Below are 24,860 nucleotides of genomic sequence, written 5' to 3' on the forward strand. Positions count from 1 at the left end.
CTGAAAGTCAGCTCGGGATGTAACTTCCAATGCACTAACTCATTAAAAAGATGGCCCATCAAACAAATTTTTATGATGCCAGTCTTGTTTATTTTGGACTTCACCTTGTATAGGGTGATCAATTAAGAGGAGTTTTCTTCATTTGCGTTTTTTTTACAGATCGCGCGCGAGTTGTGGCAAACTGTCATCGTGGATTTGTTGAACAGCGTTTGGCATTTCATCATGGAAAGACTCACACCGCAACAACGTCTACAAATTGTTCAACTGTATTATGAAAATCAGCGTTTGAAGAAGATCCGCTGTTTTCGAGCAAAATTTTGTTCAGCGATGAGGCGCATTTCTGGCTCAATGGTTACGTCAATAAGCAAAATTGCCGTATTTGGGATGAAGAGCAACCAGAACAGGTTCAAGAGCTACCTTTACACCCAGAGAAAACAACGGCTGATAAACCAGCTACGATTAAAGCTCTGGAAGCCAACATTACGCGTGTTATTCACGAAATGCTCGAAAATTGGACCTTCAGAATGGACCACCTTAACCGTAGTTGCGGCCAACATTTGAATGAAGTCATATTCAAAAAGTAAATGTCAAAGAATGTCCTTTCAAATGAAAAATAAAGGTTTTGAACATAATTTACATTTTTGTTTTTTTTTTAACTATTGAAAAAAGCACCTCATGATTGATCACCCTATATATTCTTATTTCTTCCTTTTTTTTGTTTTAACATTGCATTAATGAATTTCACTGTTTTAATTATTTACATACATTTTTATTTTTATATTAAAGTTTTGTTTCTTCAAAACATATGTCTTTCTCAAATACTTTTAGTAATGCTTTAGGAGTAACGTAGTATTAAACTTAGCTTCAAAAATAGTTCATTATACAATATATTGTTCCAAACAGGTAAAGAAAAATAGATTTTAAATATTAAATCCATTATAATTCAAATTAAATTTATGCTTATAAGTTATCAAGTCTTGATGCGGCTTATAAATATTGCGCTATGGGAATGCTTACTTTGTTTTGCTTATGATGAAAATTAAAAAAAATTAAAAAAAAAACAAAAAAAAAAAACAATCAATAACTTAAAAAATAACTAGCATTAGTTTCTATATTTAATCACATATTTATATCTGAAAAATATTATTTTAAGGTCTAAGCCTTTACTAATTTTATAAGGAATACGCTTTCACGTCGGAATGTGCGTTGGTTTGTTTAATTTGGTTAATTCGGTAAATTAATTGCCGACTTCACCACTTTTACTTCTTTCACCTAAATCTTGCTTCATGTCTTCCTTTGCTATACTTTTAAATTATTTGAACTCTTCTCTTAAATTCTAATGTCCGACTATTATGGGTTCGGATCTATAATTCCCCTCGGCATCGTCTTCGGTCTCCTCGTTGTGCTCTTCGTGCCGGTTCATCATATCGAATGATGTTTGCTCCATATCATTACTATTAGCTTGCAAATATTCACTAACATCATATTCGTATTGATTCTGTTCATCGTCACCATCCTCATCTTCCGTCAGACCCAGTTGTGCGTGCAAATTCTTCATTAGTATCTTCACGCCTTTTTCATTTTTCTCCACTACTTCTTTATTCTGCACCTTCGGCTTGCCACTGCCATTAAGCAAAAATTTTCCTTTCTTGCACTCATTTTTCTGCATTTGGCGTGTCTCCATCTTTCTGTGATTTATAATCTGCTTCCGTTCTTGTTTTTCCAATCGCTTTTTGCGCTTTTCCAGCTTTACGGCGCTACCCAACATTTGCTTGCCCAACTGTTGGAATTGTAGCGATTGTTCCTTGAATGCTTTCATCAGCAAATCATCTTGTCGCATCTGGTATTCGTGCTCTTCGCGTGCTAACTTCATTTGTCGCTTGAAGAACTCGTTGATCACTTCACGTTGCATTTGCCGCAAGGAAATCGCTATGTCTTGCAACACTCTGGCATAGCTCTGTTCGCGCTCAACGTTGTCCAACGACGCCTGTTGCTCTTGCCGTTGCTCTTGCCTCTGCTGTTGTGGCGGCGGTTGATAAGTGTCGTTGCTTTCCTCGTCGGAACTGGAATTCAGTCCATCGTCTCCAATATCAGCAGCAGCACCACCACCACCAGCACCAACGAATTCTAATTTTGCTTGTCGCGGTGCTGGTTTTGTGTGCATTTCGGGCATCCGCATCAGACGTTTTGCCGGCATAGTGTTGTTAATCATGAGTGATGGTTTTAAGCGGTGCTTTCGCGCTTCCATCTGTTGCGATTGATGTTGCTGGGCTTGTTGACTGGTAGATGGACCATCGGGAAACCCGTAAAATGGTTGTGTCGCCCGATATTCGTGTGGTGCTGCCGCTATATCTAAGTCGGGCACCACAATTTCATGACGTCGCAAATATGGCTGTACCGTAGGCGGCCGTTCCGAAGCGGCAATGGTGAGCCCACGCGGATTATTGGTGGTAAGTTTGCGTTGATATGTTGCAGTACTAGCGGCGCTAATGTTTGTGTTGGTACTGGTGGCGGCGGCTGCGGCATTACCTTTGGCCGTATTCGCATATACTCCACTGCTGTAGGCGCTACTCAGCCGCAATGCCCGTGATGTAGGGTTCATGGCCAGCGGTGGTGGGGGTGGTAAATTTGCGGTTGATATAGGCGTAGTGATTTCACTTGGCGGCACCTTGGCGAAGGGTGCGATACGCAGTGGCGGTAGTGGTGTTGGACTCGCAGTGCTTGTGCTGTTTGGATTTGGTTGGGTTGTGATTGTTGCGGTGGTTTTGGGTGTAGTGGTGACATTCGGTTTGCTTGTGGCGGTGGTGGTAGTGGCGGCGGGCGAGTGGCGTACTGTGCGTCGACTCAATATCATTATCTCTGGAATACTTTGCCGTTGTTGTGGCTGTGGATGTTCTAGCTGTTCTTCGACTGGCGGCTGCGGTGTCGCTGTGGTAGATGCCACTGGGGAATCAGAGTCCTCGTTTACTTCTTGCTTGATTTCGGTTTGGAATTGTATGTTAGCTGTTGAGTTTTTTTCCTTAACCATAGAGCTCTCGTAACCTGTGAGTGAAGAAAAGGTGAAAGAAGATTAGTTATAAATCATTTGATTCTGAATAGAAAATCATTGTACATTTCAACTTCCGTCGAAGAAAGACGTTTTTAGTATAAATTTGGAGTGTGGAAAATGTAAACGATTCCACGGGAAACCAACGTTCTTTGTGGTGATTTTAGGGAGGTGTCTTCCTCGAAAATTGTATTGGATTTTCGAAATACGAGACAAATGGATTGTTGAGGTTTGCGAATCTAGCTTCGCCCGGTATCACGGATCCACGAAGTCGGATTTTTAATGGCTTCGCCGCGTACCTTCGACTGAATTTCAACAGTGGCCCAGGTTATGTTGCCTTTGTGGACATAAGTCGACTGCGTTTATTGGCATGAACCTACGGCTTCAGGAAACCTTACAATAAAGTCTAGCGCTATCAAATCGAACAATCTTGATGGCCAATTTACGTTGTTGTTGTTGTAGTAGTAATACAAGCCCTGTATATCACCAGTCGTCTTCGTCTAATTCATCTAAAGGTAGGCCCAAGAAACATACTGTTTCGACAGGTTGGGTCCAGAGGGAGAGGGCTGTTAGATGAGTAGGTTTTAAAGCGAATGTGAAAAGGTGGTTAGTGTCATGCGGGGTGCCTTCACATACCGGATATATGTTTGGTATGTCGGGGTCAATTCTGGATAAGTAGGAGTTTAACCTGCTACAATATCCAGAACGTAATTGTGCCCGTGTTACGCGGGCCTCTCGGGGAAGCTGGAGCTCTACATCTTGGGAGCTTAAGAATGTGGTAAGTGTCTCCCGATGAATGCCGTTTATTGTCTGTCTAATCACAATCTGGTCCAGTATATGTCTGTTCGTTTTGTCCTGGATCTCGTCGGCGTTGAGGAGGTGTCTCCTGATGTGCTTGGGAGGCGGCTCTGGCTCAAGCAGGTGTCTACAACGGTGCACCCAAGCAGAAACTGTTTGCTGAGTAGTTTATTGTGCTCCTTTACTGGAAGCATTTCCACCTCGGCCAATTTACGTCATCTACGTCGGAGATAGTCATTACCCTCAAGCCGTTCATTATAAAGTTATATCACTTGCATGTTCTGCTCAATAATGCAGCTTGCCCTGATTAGGGAGCTGTGACTGAATAAGAAAAGCTATTGATTGATAGAGACCATCAAAAAATTATATACTGAATAAAAAAATTAAGAAACGGCGGGTCCCGTGGTCAATATAAGGCTTTCTAGTTCTGCCCATACCAAAATCTTCCGAATAATTTTTACCAACCTGTATCAGCTGGTTCCTGCTTTACTAATCCCAAACGAAATCCAAATATGGGATGAGCCAAGCCATTCTCTTCGTCCGATTGATGACCCTCAACCGCACCATCTAACGAATTTTTGCTTCCGCTTCCGTAGCCACCTTCAACCCCCGATATAATCAATTGGCCCTCGTTGATACCATCACTGCCATTTACAGTGGCACCATTGGAATTGTCACCGTCTACCGATGTAGCCGAATTACCACAATCACTGATCGAACGGCCCGAGCAACTGTTATTGGCATTCTGCAACATTTTATGCAACTCCTCATAAATCGCTTGCGGTATCATTTTCGGTATTATGCCATTACGTCGCGATGTTCTATAAGTCGATTTAAGAAATTTCCACTTGGTTGAAATTTGTATGTGTGATTTTTTTCGAAAGCCGCGTGTATGCATTATTCTTTCCACTTTACGGAACACCAATTCGCTCTTCATTGCCTTATGGTTGAGCATATCGAGAGCGTTTATCTCCTGCATAATGGTCAGCACCTCCATAATCTCGTTGGTGCGCCATAGGTTACGTTCGCGTCCAGTCTCCATGCGTGCTGGCGGATGATTGTTGTTTGGTATGGGCGTAAGTAAGGCGTCCACGTCGCCGACAATGCCAGTAGCGGCCGCTGCTGTATTCAGTAATTGATTGATGTGTTGTTGCTGATGTTGCATGCTTAATGCTATGCTCATTTCTGGACTATAACCATTAAGGTGATATTGGAGCCGTGGCATCAACATTTATGAGCCGCTTTGGATTTACTGGAGGAGTGGCGAATGGGATGTGCGACCTGGAAATGGGGGAAACAACGGAGTTATTAAGGTAATGAAGCTACTATTTAATAGAAAATATCTGTACTTAGAAAGTAGAGTAGAGTCTATAACAGAAGTGAAAATTAGCTATCGATTCGTTTTCAGAAATGATTCTTTACTGAAAATATTTGCGAGAAATTCTTAATTATAACAATTCTCAAAACTAAAATGTAGTACTTCAAAAAAAAAAAAAAAAAAAAAGAACGGATCGCTAAGAATTAATTTACAATTAGTTATAATTTATTTATTCAGTGTCGAGACTTCAAAAGGTCTACCACTTAGGAACCAGTGGTAATTGTGGTTGTTGTTGTAGTAGCATAACATTGCTCTTGAAATTCGGTGAATGCTGCGGAAGTGAAACCTGATATAAATCCGGGTCGTCCCGGTTACGTAGAACCGATTGTCATGGGAACGCAATCGCTTAGCTTACTGGAACTCGAGAGACCCGTCAATATGATTAAAGGCACACACTAAGCCAACAATACGTCTCAAAAGCCTGTTGAGGAGTAAATGTGGGGATTTCAATGATTCCATTCTGATAATATGAATATCGAAAATGAGGTCCTGTCTATCTGTAATCATAGCAATCATCGAGATTAACCCGCATATGGCACTTTTTCCATTACCCAGGAATTGAAGATTAATTAGAAAAATCTTTGGAACCATTTGCATAAAAAATGTCGTACATTTGTTATATTGAGAAAAAGCGACACACAACTGTATTTTTTCAGCGGCTTAACTTGCACTTCATTGCACTAAAATTTAATAAGCCATACAACTGCATACCGGAAATGATTCTAAAAGTCTGATGCACCATAGATTAGAGTGTTTTGTAGCAAGCCCGAACAGAAAATTGGCGAACTTTCTGGTGGTATTGGTTGCTATTTTTACAGAACACAATCCAAAGGGGCAGCAGATGACGACCATTGGAATCATTGATGACTCGGTTTGCCTGTCTTGCTTAGAGGAGCCGGATAGCAGTGAGCATTTTCTCTATGAGTTTCCTGCTAGAGCAAGGCTGCGAATTTTGGGTTCCGAGTATAATTCGTTCTCTCAAACTGGAGGATATTTTTAGATTTACCAAAGAGTCTGGAAAATACTCACAGGTCTGACTACCTCTATGTATCAATTCTATCCTATCTTTTTCATTCTGTTACTTCTCTCCTTTCTTCCTTGACTATGTTGTTGTGTTTGTAGCAGCATACTACTACTCCTTGACTATCTACTATTTCACTTTCCAGAGCCTTAAATACAATGGGCTTTTTAGCCTGAGTGTTTTAGGAGTTACCAAACTCTCGGTGCCTCTTGGTCGGACTTTTTCAAATTTAAATTTCAAAAGTTTGATGGAAGGTTTGTGGAATTTTTCTAGTTTTTCGGAAAGTTATTGGACTTTTTTTAATTTTGTTTTAAGTTTGAAACTTAATGGGTTTTGTTAGACAATTAATCATACTGTATGTGGGTTTTCTTAGACAATTAATCATACTTTCATACCATACCGATTCTTATCTACTTTAACCCCTCAGTGAACCGGGTCTGGATTTGGCTAGATTTTTCTGGCTTTAACTTTTTAAAAAGGTTCCTCAAACAGGACGCAAAAAGGCCAGACCCGGAGCCCTACCGAAGGTTTTAAAAAAGGTGTCCAACGGAGGGTTAAACTAGCCATTCAAAATTTCAAAATTTATGAAGCCAAGGTACGGTGCCAAAACCCTTTTTCAAAATTTCGACACATTTTACAAATTTAAATAATTTCTCTTTTTGAATTATTAAAATATCTCATAAGATGAAAATGACAATATGTTTCGATAATTATATTAGTGTTACTCCGTTGATAGCGCTGCGTTATCTTTTTATTTATTGTAATTAACAATTCTATTGTTATTTAAGTTTAAAAAAAATAATAATAATAAAATATTAAGAGTTTTCTTCACTTTTCCATCCCTGTATATCCCCAAGAATGATTTATTGCAAAATTGTGCAGATTGAAGTGGAAAAATGAGAGTAACTTTGTCGTGACGCACAGTGCGGCCGATTCCCAAAAAGCTGGCCAAAAGTCGAAAAAAAAGTTTCTAGATAGAGTTTTTTTGTCTTTGGGTTGGCTACAGTAATGCCTTGAGTAGTGAAAACCGTTCATAGCAACGTCCTGTACCCTAAGTATCCTCTGTATTTTCAGTCGCAACGTGGCCTTCGTTTGAGCATCGTATTACTGTCGATGAATAGTGAAAGTTATACACATTTGAAAGATTTTGTAATGGAGTAAATTGAACAAAACCAAATGGAATCATCTTCGGAAGGTTAGTAAAATACGAGAAATCTTTAGTACATATCAATACCTCGACACAAAATTTTTAGCTGCAGCAATACGTAGATACATTTTTTGCAATTTTTTTATAAAATTTGAGTTTTCAAACTGTATAGTAATACAACGCCGTCATATGCTGCTTTGAAACCTATTAAAGGTTACTCAAAAAAGTAATGGTTACTGAATAAAACAAGATTCAGCTGCTACCACTTGCTACCTTGCGACCCCGAAAACATATAAATTTACATGCATCTTGATTATGTTCTAGAATATACGCTATTTCACGTGAGGGGGTGGCCAATAGGGGTGGAAGGTGGTGGATTTTCAAAATTTTAAGATCAAATTCGTAATCAGCGACCCCGACAACCCCCGAGTAAGAAATTTTGAATCAATTACTTAATTTTTTGAGTTTTGGCCAGCTTTTCGGGAATCGGCCGCACTGTGTGACGTAACTACAGATGTGATGCGTGAGACAAGTACAGTAGTTGCGTACCCGTCTCGGAAATCACAGTGACCAAAAATGCTGTAACTGATACTGATTAAATATTTTATGAGATCTTTACATGCTAGGATGTCGAAGGAAATGTATTTAAATAAACTGCTTAATGAAATTATATTATTACTATATTAATCTGACCAAATTTTCAGAAACAAAAAAAAAGAAGCGTTTTACGTAAATTTTTCCGTATTTTTTCACAAAAATTTTATTGTCTTAAAAACCCACAGAAAAAGTAAGTAATTATTAAAAACGTGAATTATTAAATGATGTACACGTTCAAGTAGCTTTGGAGATATTAAGATTTTTAAAATACGTTAAATCGATCTTTGACCTTCGATATCTCCTTCACTTTTAACTTCCGGACGTAAAATTTAGTATTTAAACAAATTCCGCATAATTTCCTTTCCGCCTGTAAGTATGCAACAAGTTGGAAATGATGCAATTTACCAACACATCGCATCACTGAGTTCTTCTCAATAAGAAATATTCGTTCTAAGAAATTCTGTAAATAATACCGAATATTTTACTATACAAAATTGGACGCAACCCTTCAAAGAGTGCCCGAACTGCAAGGCTCAATAAATTTATCAAAACGCGTTTAGTTGCACCACACTAGTGTGTGCTAGCAGACCTTACGGGCTATCAAAAGCTCGAATAAATAAACCCGCAAATGAGTTCACCCAGCAACTCAGGTAGCTATTCCCTTAGTCCTCGGTTGTCCCACTCTTCCTGAGCTTAACACTGTAACCAGCATAAAAAGTTCTTTCCAACCTCACTTTTAGTTTTATTTCAGCGAAACCGTGCGTATTCTTTACTTAGACCGAACTGCTTTAAACCATTTCCAATTAAAATTTTAGAAGTAAACCTTAAAATGTAAGTTGATATGTCACACTCGCCAGGTTTATCATTAAAAATTTGCTATTGGCCAAATTCTAGAGTCGAAAATACCTTTTTACCCGTGGCTGGCACCCATACCTGCTGCTTCAAGTATATTATCCCTTTTATGACACAAATTGAATACATATATACATACATCATTTCATACGAAATGTACATCATCCACTCATCCATCAAGAATTGTTTAAAGTTAAGCAAAAAGAATTAACCGAAATCAATGAATGAATAAAAAATATTATGATGCCGGAAAACAAAAAAACATTAAAAAAAAAAAAATCTGACAGTCAAAACCGTTTCAACTACTCTATCGTTTTGTACAATAAAAATTTAATGAACAGCATTAAAAAGATAATGAAGAACACACATCTCCTCATACTTGGAAGAAAAAGTATATAGCAACGTCAACGGCTTGCAATCAAACATACCAGCAACATCATCCCAAAATCTGCCAATGTCTGCTTCCCTATGCTTTTACGTCTCGACTGCGCTGCCACTGCGAAATAGGGCAATGAGAACAAACATCCAGCTGGCGAGAGAGAGCAAACCGATTATAAATGTATTGACCGCTGTTGGGTTCGGGGTCCACGGACAGCAGACAGCGGTAAACGCGCGCTCTCAATTTAACTTTGCGGCTTCTAAAAAAAATTTCAATACTGAAATAACCAACACCAATACTGAAATAACACTGTGACAAAGGCAACAATGGAAGTAGCAGCAACAACAAGTTCAAATATTTCTTACAGCAAAGTAGTTACTAGAATAACGCTGTGCTCGAGTTTTATAATAGCAGAAAATAAAACTATTGACGTCCGGCGCACCTACATACCGACATACCGCTGAACCGATTTAAGGGACACTCCAAATTACAGATGTATGACTAGCAACAGCGACAAAAGCGAAAAGGGGGGCGACGACGACGGCGACGTTAGCAACTATTGAAATGTCAAAAAGTAAATTTGCAGCAACGGATTTGCTAATTCTGCGTCACTCTATTTTTGGGCGTTTTCGAAATTTTTTTTTGTTTTTTTTTTTCAAACGTATCACTATGTGACTTTAACAGGAATGTACGTATTTAAATTTAATTTTTCTTTTTCGGTATCGATTTTCCTTAATTTGTATGCAAATAAATTTCACTTCATTGACGTTGGTAGTATGCAAAGTATTTTTCAATATTTTTATTTGTTTGTGTTTGTGTGTCCTTATATTTTTTGTTTTTGTTTTTGCTGCGCCACTGCCGCTACTGCCGTAATAAAATTTTCGAAATCCAACCGCACCAAGCGAACCGACAAGACTGACTGAAAAACTGAATTTACGAACTCGAATAATCAACTCGCCACTTTGGCTTTGGCCGCTGAATGCTGGCGGTAGCGGGCTGTTCGTCTGTGAACCTCGTCAACGGCAAAATTTCAATACGGCTGCCTTAAAATGCGTCAGCGAGTGCCAGAGATTCGCCACTATTCGTTTTCGTATTCATATTTGTACATATTTCTATAAAAAAACAAAAAAAATTGCGCTTTTTCAACACGTTTTCCTTTCGTTTCCAGTTCGCTTTCAAATTGGGTTTGAGTTATTGATTTCCACTAAAAATGGTGCGTTTTTCTCATTAACACCTTTTCGAAAGTTAACGTTATTTTAATTTCAATTTTTTGTTGTATTGACTTTGTATTTTGGTTCATCAAATTTGCTAAATTTCCACATGTTTTCGAAATGTTTTTCCATGCTTGTGCGTGTGAATAAATAAAATATTACATTTGTCTGCTCATACAGCACAGCTTATGCATGTTCATACATACATACATGTGCACATATGAGTACCTAACATACCGTTCCCAGCATTTCGATACTATTTTTCTTTGCTATGTTTTGCTTTCTGTTCAGTTTTTTATTTGAATTTTTTTGTTTTTTATTAATGTTTTTTCTTTATCGTTTCTCATTATGCCTTGGCTTGTTTTTCAGTTCGGTTTTCGGGTGTGTGCTCGTCGCGTTCGAAACGAATGAGCGTAGATACGAATAATCGCCACTTTGGCGAGTAGATATCCAACAAAGTGTTTTTGTTTCTTCATTGACATTTCAGCATACAATGTACCAGCATTGTAGAAAAACATTTCGAAAACTCGGCTGTCACGCTTGTTGCTATCACATTCTCACATAACCTCACACACAGTCACAGACACACAGAGAATCTCAACACGCACACATACTTTTCAGCCTTGTTTGATTACAAGCGCACACACAATGAAGTACTCATTCCAACCACCTTTTGATTTGATTCTCAAACCATTTCATCGCTACCACGTGATGGTGATAGATTTCAGTTCAAAATGTTTCCCAGTGAACGATTTATTTGTTGGAAGCAGCAATAATATGTTTTAAATGAAGAGTGCGCTTTTTTAGGAAGGGTGATTTTTTACACAAAGTCATGAGCTGACGAAATCATTCATAGCAAAGAGATGGTCATCAGCTGCTTTCTTTTATAAAATCCTATAAAAATCAAAATTGGGTAATCATTTTTTGCTAGATTTACTATCGCATGAACGCAACCAACAATTATGATGGGTCTATCTCCCAACTGACATCGCCAAGAGAGTTGATAGCACGATTACCATATATGTATGTATAACGTCCAAAAGATCCGTGATTCGAATGTTGTTGTTATTGTTTTTGTTGTAGCAGTTCACAAAACTCTGGCTGAGCTTGAATTCATCGGTCGTCTTAGTCTATCTCACCTAACGGTAGGCCCAGGAAATATGCAGTTTCGAGGGGGAGAGCCAGAGAGCAAGAGAGCAAGAGTGTTAGATGAGTGGGTTTGAGGGGGCATGTGAAGGGTGGTTAGTGTCGTGTGTGGTACTTTCACATGCGGGCCATTGGGTAAGCTTGGGTCAATTCTGGATAAGTATGATGAAGTTCTTAAAAATATAATTGAATGTTATGACTATTTATTATAATTTATTAGTCATTATTTACAAGTGCTATAATTTTTTAAATGGTATTACTGACTGTGTTATGAATGCAATATTTTATTTTTATTATTTATTTTTTGTATCTGTACAACTGTGATATCGCCTACATTCGAAACCGGATTGGCAAATAAAGAAGACGATTGTGCCAAAATAACGCTGGTTGTTGTTGCTGATGGAGCATAAACATTTCCCATGCCTCTACTGGGAATGCTGTTGAAGTGACAGTCCTTGGGTCGTTCCGGTTACGTATAACCGACTGTCGGAGGAACGATGGTCTCACGAGGCACCCGAAGTTCGGAGAGCGAGAGTTCATAAAAAGAGTAACAGACTCCCTGTGAGTCTATATACCGGAAGGTGCAGTAGTTGTCGTGTGTAGTCGTGGGTACATTGTATGTGATGTAGATGCCTCCTCACGTCCCTAGGAGGTGGTTCAATCAAGGTTGTTTACAGAGTTTCTATAATACCCAATAAGCCGACATCAGATAAACTGAAAATTGATCTATATTCTTTTGAAATCGAGTAATCTGTTACCTACTTCGGCTTCAAACTGAGTAGGTTCACCAAGCCTCATCATCGATGAGAGAATTCAAGCAGCTAACAGGTCATACGCGTAACTAACGAAGCTTTTCAAATCGAAGCTATTAAACAGGCAATGCAAATTGGCTATTCACAAAACTATCATTAGACCAGTATTATGTCAGAGAATGTTAATGCATTAACATTCTCTGATTATGTTAAGGAGCTGAATTATGGTAGATAAAGCAAAACTGCAAACCTTCGAACGAAAAATACTCGGGGAAAAATTTTTGAAGCAATCAAAGCTCACGGCTAGTAGCGTATAAAGTGGAACGTCTAGCTAACCCAGCTTATAAATGCCGAAAATGTTATGCGTTTCATTAAAGCGCAGCGCCTAAGATGGCTGGGTCATATAACAAGAAAGGACGGCACGAGGGCGCAGAAGAAAATTGTAGAAACTAGAGCGTTCAATGCTAAAGCACGAGGAAGACCGAGCACAAGATGAGACGACGAAGCAGAGGAAACATCAACAAACTTGGCATAAAGAATTGGGGAAATTTATAAATAAAAATAAATTTTTGTTGTTGTTGCAGCATAAATACTCCCCATATATGATTGATATAAATCCGGTTACTGACTGTCGTGGGAACGTAAAAAACATCTTTAATATTTGTTTGTTCCTTCTTTCATCTAAGATACTCTTACAGCTTAATCTCTAAAATTGCAAATGGCAAATATTTTATGAAGAGAATTCGTGTTTTCTTTGGCTCATGCGATAGTTTTGTCAAAGGCTATGATAGATTCTGACGCCGCGGCGTTATAACATCTTTTATTATTAACATTAATGTCTGCTCACTCTGCTGAATACAAAATAAATTATGTGTTCACTCTACATTGAGAACTCTCAATGAAAGAAGTCTGCTTTCATTCGACCGAGGAGCTCTGTTAAGCCGAGATTCATTTAACACTGTCCACGATATTTTGACCAGTTCTGACTACTTTTTATTTATTTTTATTTTTTATTTTTTTTTATTTATTAAATTTTTATAAAATATAGTTTATTCTACAGAAAATTTCATCAAAGCTTAGAATTTTGTACAAGATTTATGAAAAATCTACAAATTTGCACCAATATTGCAAACGTTTTAATGAGAATTAGGAAAAACATTTTGGTCCACAGTTTTATAGTTCATTAAATTTCAGTATAACAAAGTGTAGGTTTGAAGTAGTAGACAATTCTTTCATTTTTTCCATGCAGTCGCTAACATACACATGTGTATTGTACATATGTATATACTCGTATGTCTTTATCGAATAAAACAATAATTTTTCCATAAAAAATTAATAATTTTCACAATAAATATTGTATAACAACCGACATAAACCCTCAACCATAATTTATATAAGGTGTGTACACACATGCATACATATACTTGTACACAAGTAAAAAACAATAAATATTAAACACATAAAAACCCCTATATAAAAATCAATTGAAGTTCGAATTTTCGAACTGTTTTTCTAATTTCGAATATGACGAAATATGATACTTGTACTCGTGTATGTGGCATATATATCGGTATTGAATTCGGATGTATAATAGCAAAAGCAAAGTTGATAAGCTGCAAAAAACGAGGCTCTTCGAAAGGAAGGGAGAGATGTGATTCGATTATTTGGAATGGAAGTAAAAAAGGAATGTGAGCATCAGTGGAAAATTTGTAGAAGTGTCTAATTGAATAATTAAGTAGATATACATACATTCACATCTATATATGTATGTATGCGTATGCATAAGTATGTAATTGTTATTACTTTCCAATTAAAAACTCGTACATTTTATGCAAAGTCCACACTAATAGGCCGTAACGTTGTGAGGCAAGTTAGGTTTAAGGCCGCGAAAAGTATAACGATCACTAAAGAAACTATTTGTAAATAATTCTAGGTATGCATATTCTAAAAATTTACATACTAGGGGTGGCAGAAAAGTTCTCAGTCCAGGATACTTGCACTTGCAAAACATCTAATTATCATAGAAATCAATTTACGTAAAAATCTTTATTGCGTTTCAAGTCATTAAACATCAACATCATTGTTGTTGTTGTTGAAAAAGTTCATCAAATGCTGCCTGTGCGATGTCGTCACCGATCATCATCGTCAATTTCGCCTAACGGTAGGTCCAGGAAGCATGCTTATTCGATGGCTTGCGTCCAAAGGGAGAGGGGTGTTGATTAAGTGGGTTTACTGAGGGCGACTAGGTTGATAATACCGAGCGGGGTATACCTATTCACATGCCGGCCAAATATTGGCTATATCGGGATCGATTCTGTTTAGTTTAATCTGCTACATTATCCAGAACGTGATTGAGCCAAAGTTACGCGGGTCTCTCGTGGCAACTGAAGCTCTTCGTCTGCGATGGGTGGTATTTGGACTCCGATGACGGAATGCGGGGCTCGTGAGTTTAGGAAGGTGGTAATAGACTTCCGATTAATGTCTGTCTGATTCAGTAGTTGTAGCTGTGTTCGATCCTGGATCTCATCAGGATAGTCGAAGAGATGTCTCCTAGCGCTTGGGAGATAGCTCAGCATCAGAAGCATAGTCGTCTTGTTGTGCAGACGTTATAGTGGAGACAATAAGAGGCATCTCATGGCAGTATACTGACAGGTCTGAAGCTTTGTCAACTGCGAATCATTAGTGTCAGATGACCCGACGGTGCAGCGTAATTCCGAACCGACCGGCCAATTGCTTTAAATGTCGGCAGCAACGTTTCCTTGTCTTCACCCCAAGTGCTACCCGCTAGCGATTTGACGACTTCGATGCGGTTTTGGGCCTTAGTGACAATTGCGGTTGTATGCGGTGAGAAGGGGGGCAAACTGTCGAAGGTAATTCCGAGAAATTTTGATGTTGCTTACTTTAACTTTCTTCGTCCAGGTGGTAAAGAGGGTCACGTGATGCAACTATTTTCGAAATTGCAGTCAATTCTTCTAAAAATTGGTTTATTTGTAGGTTTGAATATAAAAACAAGAGAATTGAGAAATTTTTCAAAAAAAATTTATAATTTTGCTATTTATTCAATGTTGAAAATGCTGGTGTATGTAGAGGTTCTTAATGTTGTTCTTTTACTTTAGGTTCTTTTTAACATTTTAACATTTTTTTTTTATATTTTATTAATTAATATTATTTTAGAAAAAAATATAAAAAATTTTTTTGAAAAATATATACAAATTTTTTTAAGAAAAAAAAATCCAATTTGGGTTTTACAAATTTAGAAAAAAAAAATATAAAAAAATGTTTTTGCACTTCGAGACTATAATTCAACTTTGTGAAAACTTTAAATTTAGTGGCTTAATATTGTATTTATATTGGTTGATAATATTTCAGTTGCCAAATTTCGCTTGTTTTCCTTTAAATTTTTGTCTAGTCTTTAAGGTAATTTGTGCTGTAGATTACGAAAATAAAAAAAGTAAATAAATAAAAAAAAAAAATAATTAAATAAATAGATTAAATAAAAAAATAAAATAAAAATAATTAAATAAAAAATAAATAAAAATCATGTTTTCGAAGATGTATTGGTATTTAAAAATTATATAATATGTTTGGAAATTTAAAAGCTAATTTTGTTTAATATACACACATATATATGCGCAATAACACATTCACGTATAACATAATTATTTAATTGACCTCTTGGTTACATGGCGTTGGAAAGGTGAAAGAAATTGCGAAAGAAGCAAAAGTTGCAAAAAGTCTCGCAGAATATTCGCAGTTGCTTTGCGAATATACCTAGTAAATTCGTAATGAAGTAAAACCGGATGACATTAACTTAATTGCAAGAAAAGCTAATATACACATTTAAACATACCAATAAAAATCGCTTGAGAAATGTTTTACGCGTTCGCAACGAAAGAGAGAGAGAGAGCGAGTAAGATGAAAATTTGAAGAGAATAGACATATCTACGTCTATGGAGGAGCAAACAAACGAAGTTTTCCACAAGTGTAAAAGGGTTTCCAATTTAATGGACTTGCAACAAATTTTATCTGATTTAAGATAAAAAATTAAAAAAAAAAAACAGATTTAATTATTGTAAAAATAAAATAAAATAATGTACACTTTGTTTTTTGTTACTACATCCATCCATTTCGCATTTAAGCAATACATTTTTGGAATTCTTTTGTGGTAATTGTGAAATTTACTGGACAGGCTGCTTGAAAGCCAAATAAAACTATAGGTTTTTTACAACAATTTTTTTTAAAACGTTTTTTTTTTTAATTTTTGTTGTGATTTTTTTACCGTTTTCTACCTTATCAAGGCGAACCGGATTTATAATCGGTCAAGGACTGTCACTCCAGTAGTATTCCCCATACATGTATGAGAAATTTTTATGCTGTTATAACACAACAACAACATAGGATTTTTACCACGAAAGGCATCGGTCATCTTCGTCTAGCTTGAAATAAACTTGATGTTTCGATAGGTTGGATCCAGAGGGAGAGGGGCGTTAGATGAGCTAAATGAAGATGCCCGGTGATCTACATTACACTGACAGGGTTAAGTATGCTGCTACAACAACAATAACCACGACAGCCAGTTCTACGCTATTACAACAAAACCAATATAATAATAATTATTGTAATTTCCACTTACATCCTGTTTTGCGTGTTCCTTCTTCTCCTATTTGTGGTATGCGTTTTGATGAATTTTTCCACAAATTGACGGACCTACAGTTTTCACCTTCCGTTGGGCACCCAGACTTTTTCGCCTTTGAGCTTCCTAAAATCTAATTTTCTTTTGATTTAATGGATATAACACCTTTTAAAAAGGCTCCTCGAACAAGATGAAAAAAGGCCAGAACCGGACGCCCAACTGAAGGTTTAAAAAAAAGTTTTCAACTGGGGGTTAAGCCAACTCCGCACGGCAAATGGTTTTTTATGAGGAGCTTTTTCAACAATATAGGCATTTTTATTGACAATCACGACAGTTCGAACAAGGAGGTGATTGCACAATTGGCATTTTTGCAACTGTATTGAATTTTAATTAATTTAACAAGAAGTTTGTGCATTTTTTTTTACTAAAGAAATAATAATAATAAAAACATATGTTGATATATAAAAACAAAATTGTATTATTAAAGGCACGCATTGAATTATTTTGCTAAAAATTTACAAGTTGCCAATGCCAAAAGACTCAACGCAAAGTATAACGTTACCATATAAAAGCTGTAGTTAAAAATAGTAAACGTGGGCCAATTTTGTTTAAAATTTGGTTCAAGTATGTAAATACTACTTCACAGGAAATCATAATAAAGAAATAAAGGAAAGATCAGCCTAAAGCCATGTCAACCCCCTTCAGGCTGGATATGAAAATATGATTTGCGTTTGATGAAATTTGGCTTTCACATTTATTTTGCTAAGCACAGCATAAATTTGAAGGATTGGTCCATAACCAAATCCTGAAAAAGTGCTATAAATTTATAGACACACACTTCTTTTCAGCAGTTTTATAAAATTACTGTGGCCTTTGTAAGTTCTTCTTATTTGAAAATAGGCTTTTAGATTTTGACACTACCTCAGTGAAAGATCAACATACCAGGAATAGGTTAATTACACTATTCCAAAGCATTTTTGCAACAGAATAGTCATTACAAATTTCTGAAAGAGGACATTTTCTAGAGAGAATTTTTATTCTTAGTCTGGGATGTCTTTACTTCTAGGTTTTAGTGCTTTTCTAATTAATTTTTGACAAAACTTGACCTCTACGCATGTTTTGATATTTGGATTTTTTGTTTTTTGAATACTTCTTAAAGCTGTTCCAAGATTTTGGAGGAAAATGTTACGAAAATTTCAAAATTATCGTGAAAAGACTATTGGTGGCGGTTAGAAACACAGGCACGAAGTGGCTCACTTTTTATAAGAAACAAGTTCCCCGCAGCCACCAAAGTTCCAACATATCAAAATTTCGTGCCTGCTGTAAAAACCACATTAGGGCCGTTTTAAATTTTGAGTGCAAATAAAAAGAAGTTTTGCAGTGCTGGACTAAAAATGTGTTAATCAAAAATGGTCAGCATGAGATGCTCTTTCAGAAATATATCTTGGTTACTTTGTAGTTACTATACGAATAACTACTTTCAAAGCTAGACTATTGCAGCACCTTTGTATATTTTCTTGAGGCACAAACTGCTAATCACAAGCTCTCTAACTTAAATTAAATATTTTTAGTATTTTGAATTTGAAAGTATTTATTATAGGTATATTGTTAATTTCCACCACTATTTTCGTCTGAATAGACACCTACTGAAATTTTCCAGGAAGTAGTCTTGTGGAGCATTTTAGCCCGATATCGATCTTATAAATTTAATATTTTTTTTTAAAACATAAGGATAAGTGATCCACACGAAATGTTGGGTTAAAATGCTTCACAAAAACCATTCCAGCCATTAAATTCTATCGGCCGCCGTAGCCGAATGGGTTGGTGCGTGATTACCATTCGGAATTCACAGAGAGGTCGTTGGTTCGAATCTCGGTGAAAGCAAAATTAATAAAAACATTTTTCTAATAGCGGTCGCCCCTCGGCAGGCAATGGCAAACCTCCGAGTGTATTTCTGCCATGAAAAAGCTCCTCATAAAAATATCTGCCGTTCGGATTCGGCTTGAAACTGTAGGTCCCTCCATTTGTGGAACAACATCAAGACGTACATCACAAATAGGAGGAGGAGCTCGGCCAAACACCTAACAGAAGTGTACGCGCCAATTATTTATTTTTTATTTTTTAAACTAAGTTTTATGCGAGTTTTTTCAATGAGTTTAGATCAGCTTGAGAAGTAATTAGTTTAATACACTGTAAGAAAATTGTGGCCGAAAATGTGTAAGAAAATGAGCGTTCGCCGTCGCCGAATGGGTTGACTACCATTCGGGAGTGCGTAGGTTCGAAATTCCGTGCATGAACATCAAATAATACAAGAATTTTTTTCTAATACCGGTCGCCCCTCACCAGGCCATGGCAAACCTTTTTGTGACGTTTAGAAAAAAAAAACGACAGGTGGTCCAATACTCTACAGCATTCCTGATATACAGTGCTCTAGATACGGCTAGTTTACTGGGGCGGTAGCCCTTTGATCGGGGAAAACCCGAGTCATTCCGGTAACGCTGAATTGGCTGCCCTGGGAATGAATAGTTATTTTAGTACAGCACTTTCTCTTTTCTCTTCCTCGTTTTTTGACTGCTCCACGGTGTTATTAATTCAAATAATGAATTAATATTTTCCTTTCTCATTTTTTCTGAGTAGTAGGAAAAGAAGACCGTTTGAAATAGTACTTTAATTAAATTTAACTATTTAACTATGTGGAATAATTTTAAAATAATTAGTTTTGCAGATTTTTCCTAATTTCCTAGATTTGGCATCCCTGCTTGCAAAGTAGTAGACGCACGACCTCAAGAAGGTGGCCAGAGAGCCATGCACGTGAGAGAGCATCAGATTCCAACTAAGATGAAATTCAGGTAAATATTTGTTAGATGCGAAGAAAGGCGCAAGGTGGCGGAAAAACATTGAAAATTACAAAAAAAATAAATAAATAAAAGCAAAGCATGTGGCTACGCTAGACTTTGACAATACATATGCACACAGGTAGAATTACATTAGATGGTGCAAAGTGTGGGCAAAGACAAAAAGAATTGTGTTAGTAGAAAGAACATAACACAGAATAGAAGAATATGAGCATACAAATGTACGTATGTTTGCATGTAAATATGTGCTTGTGCACATATAGAATGTGGAAGTGGAAAAGTAAACTTACCGGTCGCTCGGTCGATGCTTGAAGGTAACAAAAAAAGGAATAAATTCCCAAAATGATGAAATACTCCGTAGCGCAATTTTTTTTTATTATTGCTCTTGCAGTTGCTGTTCTATGTATTGTTGTTGGTGATGATACTGTCGCTGCAGCTGAGTTGAGTGAGGTAGGTTAGGAATATCCGTTGGCAATTGGCCTGGCAAAGATGCTGCACGCACACGCACACATAAATGTTGAATGTACGAAGAAGCAGCTACTTCGAATTTGTTTCGAAAATGTTGATTTTTATTTGTTAAATTTTGGGAAATATTTTTTTTATGGAATGCAATGCAAATAAAATACAAATAAATTTCCTACACGATTTACTGAATTATTTTTACTTGTTTTACTTTTGCTTTTTTATAAAGGCAAGTATATATGTATGTATGTGTGGGTAAATATGATATGATACCATCACATTTATTTACATTAAGTTAATGATTTTTTTCCACCAAAGAATTTATAATTTTTATTTTTATAATCTTTTGTAGCGCTTAATAGTTTTCTTATCACATTGGACACGCTGATAATGGGAACGAAAAAAAGTGATTCACATACACACATAAATATATACATACATATATAATAATAACTATTTTCAGCTATCGAATTCCGGTCGCGTGCCATTTATAAAATCCACATGAACCGTAAATAATTCAATTTAAGCATAACTATGCATATTTTATGAAACCAGTCGGCGCTCAAACTTACACACGACAAAAACAAAATATGTAACAACTCATGCCAAATGCTTCAAATGTTCATTTGTGTGTGTGAGTGCGGGAAAATACCGGGAAACAATGGAGAATCAACCAACCGTTAAGGCGCCGTCAACACATTGACAACCAAGATTTGTACACGAAACACATCTTTCGAGATAGAACCGCGAATCGAAACTGATTTTGGAATGGAAAACTTGCCAGTCTCACAGCGAAATTACGAAAATTCGCTGAAAAGAAGCGTTAGCGACCGACAATACTTGATACGCGCCACGCCGACATCGCTTCTCCTCGAATAGCAACTTTTTTTTATTTATTAATTTTTTATATTCCAAATATATATCTACATATATTGTTGTAATTTTATTTTAGTATTGTATGGAGCTGCCACACGTTGCTAGCCGCCTCGTCGTTGTCGAAAATGTCATACGAATACTCGTAAGTGGTAAGTAAGCACCAAAGGCCGATACGAAAACGATACGAAAATACGAAGCAACGGCTGGGAAATTGTATATGGCTCGAAGTTGCTGTGGACGACGACGATGACTACGCACAGTGGGTTGCTTACCAATCTACTGTGATTACCTATAAGTTGATTGGGTAGAGTGAATTAGTATGAAATTTTCTCCCATATTAGCATAGCTAAGCAAGTGATGGAGAGTAGTTGGGGATCTCCTACCGGAAATACGATTCGCATAATACAGGGTGGGCCATATAGCGTTTGCTTTTTGAACCACCTATTTTTTTGAGAATGGTAACACAAATGACATGCCAAATGTGTTCATAATTTACTTAAAGGTTTGACATTTACGAAATGGGACGCTATACGCTTGAACAAAATTGGGAAATATTGAAAGCCTATTTCCAAAGTGGTGAGTCTTCTTCTTCTTTTCTGATTTTCACACCGGCAGCTACGTCAATAAGCAAAATTGTCGGATTTGGGGCTCAGAAAATCCACACGTTACTGTAGAGAAGCAAATGCATCCATAACGAGTTACTGTTTGGTGCGGTTTTTGTTCTGGCGGCATCATCGGGCCATTTTTTTTAGAAAATGAACGAGGAGCCGCGGTTGCAGTAAATGGTGAGCGTTACCGTGACATGCTCAACGAGTTGTTTCCAAAAAATTGAAGAGGATGACATGGACGACATTTGGTTTCAACAGGACGGTGCAACTTGTCACACTGCCAAAGTTACACTCGAACTTTAGGCTATCGTTTTTGAAAACCGAATAATCAGCCGAAATACCGATATCAATTGACCGCCTCGGAGCTGTGATTTAAGCCCGTTGGACTATTTTTTGTGGGGAGCCGTTAAGGACAAATGCTATGCGAACCATCCAGAGACGATTGATGCTTTAAATCACGGAATCGAAGTTGCCATTCATGAAATTTGAGCCCAAACAATCGAAAATGTGCTTAAAAATTGGGTTGATCGAATGGTCTACTGTAAAGCCAGTCGTGGCAGTCATTTGAACGATATTATTTTCCATTCATAAATGACAATGTTCAATCTTCAAAATAAAAGAAAAAGTTTGAAAAAATATTGATTAGTTTTTTTTATAGCCGATTTAAAAAGCAAATTTTACATGGCCCACCCTGTATTTCCCTGCCGATAGCAATGATTGCAGGCTTCTTAACCGGTGGAAAATCTCGAATGCGTAGTTCTGTGTCATGAAGTTGTGTCACAAACTACATACGTGCACAATGTTGTTGTTGTTGTAGCAACAAAAACGTTCCCCATACATGTACCGGGAGTGCTGCTGGAGTGACAGTTCTTTGCCGGATATATATATAGTAAGTCCAGGTCGTTCCGGTAACGTAGAACCGACTTTCGTGGGATCGCATATGAGCTCGTGTTCATCTTCTACGGATGCTAAAATAAATTAACTTAAAAAACATTATTGATACTTCCTCACCATTCCAACTGGCATTGATCTTGGTGATAAACGGTTCGCTAGACGGGGCAAGCTTACTAGGTCGGCCCTTGGTCGGGAAAAACCCGAGTCATTCCGCTACGTAGAACTGGCTGCCATGGGAATGTTTGGTCTTGGCCTTTTCCTGATAAAATTTTGGCACATTGCCATATTCCATCAAAAACTGGGCCTTGGCATAATATTTTTCATCCAGTGATTTTATTGTTTTATTTTATTAAGAAAATAGTGAATATTCCAAATTTTTTGAGTAGGCTTTAAGCTGTTTGAAGTTTTATACTACTGTGGGCAAAAAGTAAGGTGCATTTATTTGTCTAACTTCGCGGGATTAAAATTTCGCTCTAGTTATTTTTTTCAGGAGTTGGCAGCACTGTTAATAACATCTGGGCCAACTTTCATGTAAATCTCATTATCAGTAATATATTTACGCTTGTGTTTACCAAACGACCAAGAGTGCATTTTTCGATTTTTACAATGCCTGATTTGATTGAGCAGAGAAGTGCCATCAAATTTTGTTTGCGGAATGAAATTTCGGCTGCGGAAACGTTTAGCATGTTGCAGAAGGCATTTGGTGATTCGACCATGCCGCAGAAAAATGTTTATAAGTGGTACAAAGACTTCAAAGAGGGTCGAGAACGTGTTGATGACTTGGAGCGCTCCGGACGACCATCGACGTCAACAGATGACCAACACGTCAATAAAGTGAAAGAGTTAGTGTTCAAAAATCGTCGGTTGAGTGTTAAAGACCTTACTGATATGATCGGAATATCAGAAGGATCTGTGAAAACCATATTGAAAGATCGTTTGGGCCTACGAAAAGTCAAATCTCGTTTGGTACCGAAAACTCTCAATTTCTTGGAAAAAAGTCGTCGCGTTGATGTGTGTGAAACAATGCTTTCAGACTATCGGGGCAAGCTCAAATGCATCATTACGGGAGATGAGACTTGGATTTATGCTTACAACCCTGAAACAACCGACCAATCAAGCGAATATCGTGCTAAAGGCGAGGCCAGACCGAAAAGAGCACGTTAAAGTCGTTCAAAAATAAAGGTCATGATGACAGTTTTTTTCGATTTTCGTGGTGTGGTGCACTACGAATTTCTCCCACCTGACCAAACTGTTAATAAGGAATATTATTTGAGCGTTATGCGTCGTTTCTCTTCTTCTCTCTTCTTAATTGGCGCTATAACCGCTTACGCGATTTTGGCCGAGTTTAACAAAGCGCGCCAGTCGTTTCTTTCTCGTGCTAACCGGCGCCAATTGGACACACCAAGTGAAGCCAAGTCCTTCTCCACCTGATCTTTCCAACGCAGAGGAGGCCTTCCTCTTCCTCTACTACCACCAGCTGGTACCGCATCGAATACTTTCAGTGCCGGAGCGTTTGTATCCATTCGGACGACATGACCCAGCCAACGTAGCCGCTGGATCTTTATTCGCTGTGCTATGTCTATGTCGTCGTAAAGCTCATACAGCTCATCGTTCCATCGTCTGCGATATTCGCCGTCGTTTACGTGAAGCAATTCGTCTAAAAAGAGCAGAATTATGGGCCAACAACTCTTGGTTTTTGCATCACGATAATGCACCGTCTCACACTGCACTCGTTCTTCGTGACCATTTCGCCAAAAATTCCATGCATATCGTTCCACCAACCACCGTATTCGCCTGATTTGGCTCCGTGTAACTTCTGGCTATTCCCAAAACTCAAGAAACCACTCCGGCAAACGCGTTTCGAGTCGATTGAGGAGATAAAAGCTGAATCGAAGATGGTGCTGATGGCTATACCGGAAATGGACTATTTGGCATGTTTCGGGGATTGGAAAAATCGTTGGCATAAGTGTATTTCATCGAGAGGGGATTATTTTGAAGGGGATGAAATTGATTTACAAGAATAAAGATTTTTCATTTTACAACCAAATTCACCTTACTTTTTGCCCACAGTAGTAAGTATATCGAAGTACTATCTTGTTGCAGAGCACCTGGGCTGTTACTGCCGCAAATGCCCTTTGAATTAAAGAAAAAAAAGCAGTTTGTATTGAAAACTTTATTTATTTACTTTTTAGAAAATTTTCTAAC

At 37.4% G+C, this 24,860-nt stretch overlaps 1 protein-coding gene and 1 long non-coding RNA gene across 5 annotated transcripts; one reads left to right on the forward strand and one right to left on the reverse strand.

Moving 5' to 3' along the window:
* Positions 1 to 747: 747 nt before the first annotated feature.
* Positions 748 to 20,256, reverse strand: LOC129249113 (uncharacterized). Of its 4 annotated transcripts, none has more exons than XM_054888763.1 (4): positions 9,669 to 10,190; positions 9,268 to 9,477; positions 4,310 to 5,125; positions 748 to 3,042 (listed from the first exon to the last, which is right to left on the reverse strand). In XM_054888763.1, the coding sequence occupies exons 3-4, from the start codon at positions 5,073 to 5,075 to the stop codon at positions 1,337 to 1,339; spliced, it is 2,472 nt and encodes an 823-aa protein (XP_054744738.1). In that variant the 5' UTR covers positions 5,076 to 5,125; positions 9,268 to 9,477; positions 9,669 to 10,190; the 3' UTR covers positions 748 to 1,336. The 4 variants fall into 4 exon arrangements, with proteins under 4 accessions (XP_054744738.1, XP_054744727.1, XP_054744753.1 ...); XM_054888752.1 differs by having other exon boundaries at positions 9,584 to 10,190; XM_054888778.1 differs by lacking the exons at positions 9,268 to 9,477; positions 9,669 to 10,190 and adding an exon at positions 20,106 to 20,256.
* On the forward strand, positions 19,921 to 20,460 carry LOC129249132 (uncharacterized). Its single transcript, XR_008582640.1, has 2 exons — positions 19,921 to 20,129; positions 20,207 to 20,460. It is a non-coding gene; the product is annotated as an uncharacterized LOC129249132 (long non-coding RNA).
* The last annotated feature ends 4,400 nt before the right edge of the window (positions 20,461 to 24,860 follow it).

This window comes from Anastrepha obliqua, chromosome 1, assembly GCF_027943255.1.
Source record: "Anastrepha obliqua isolate idAnaObli1 chromosome 1, idAnaObli1_1.0, whole genome shotgun sequence".
NCBI classification, from domain to species: Eukaryota; Metazoa; Arthropoda; class Insecta; order Diptera; family Tephritidae; genus Anastrepha; species Anastrepha obliqua.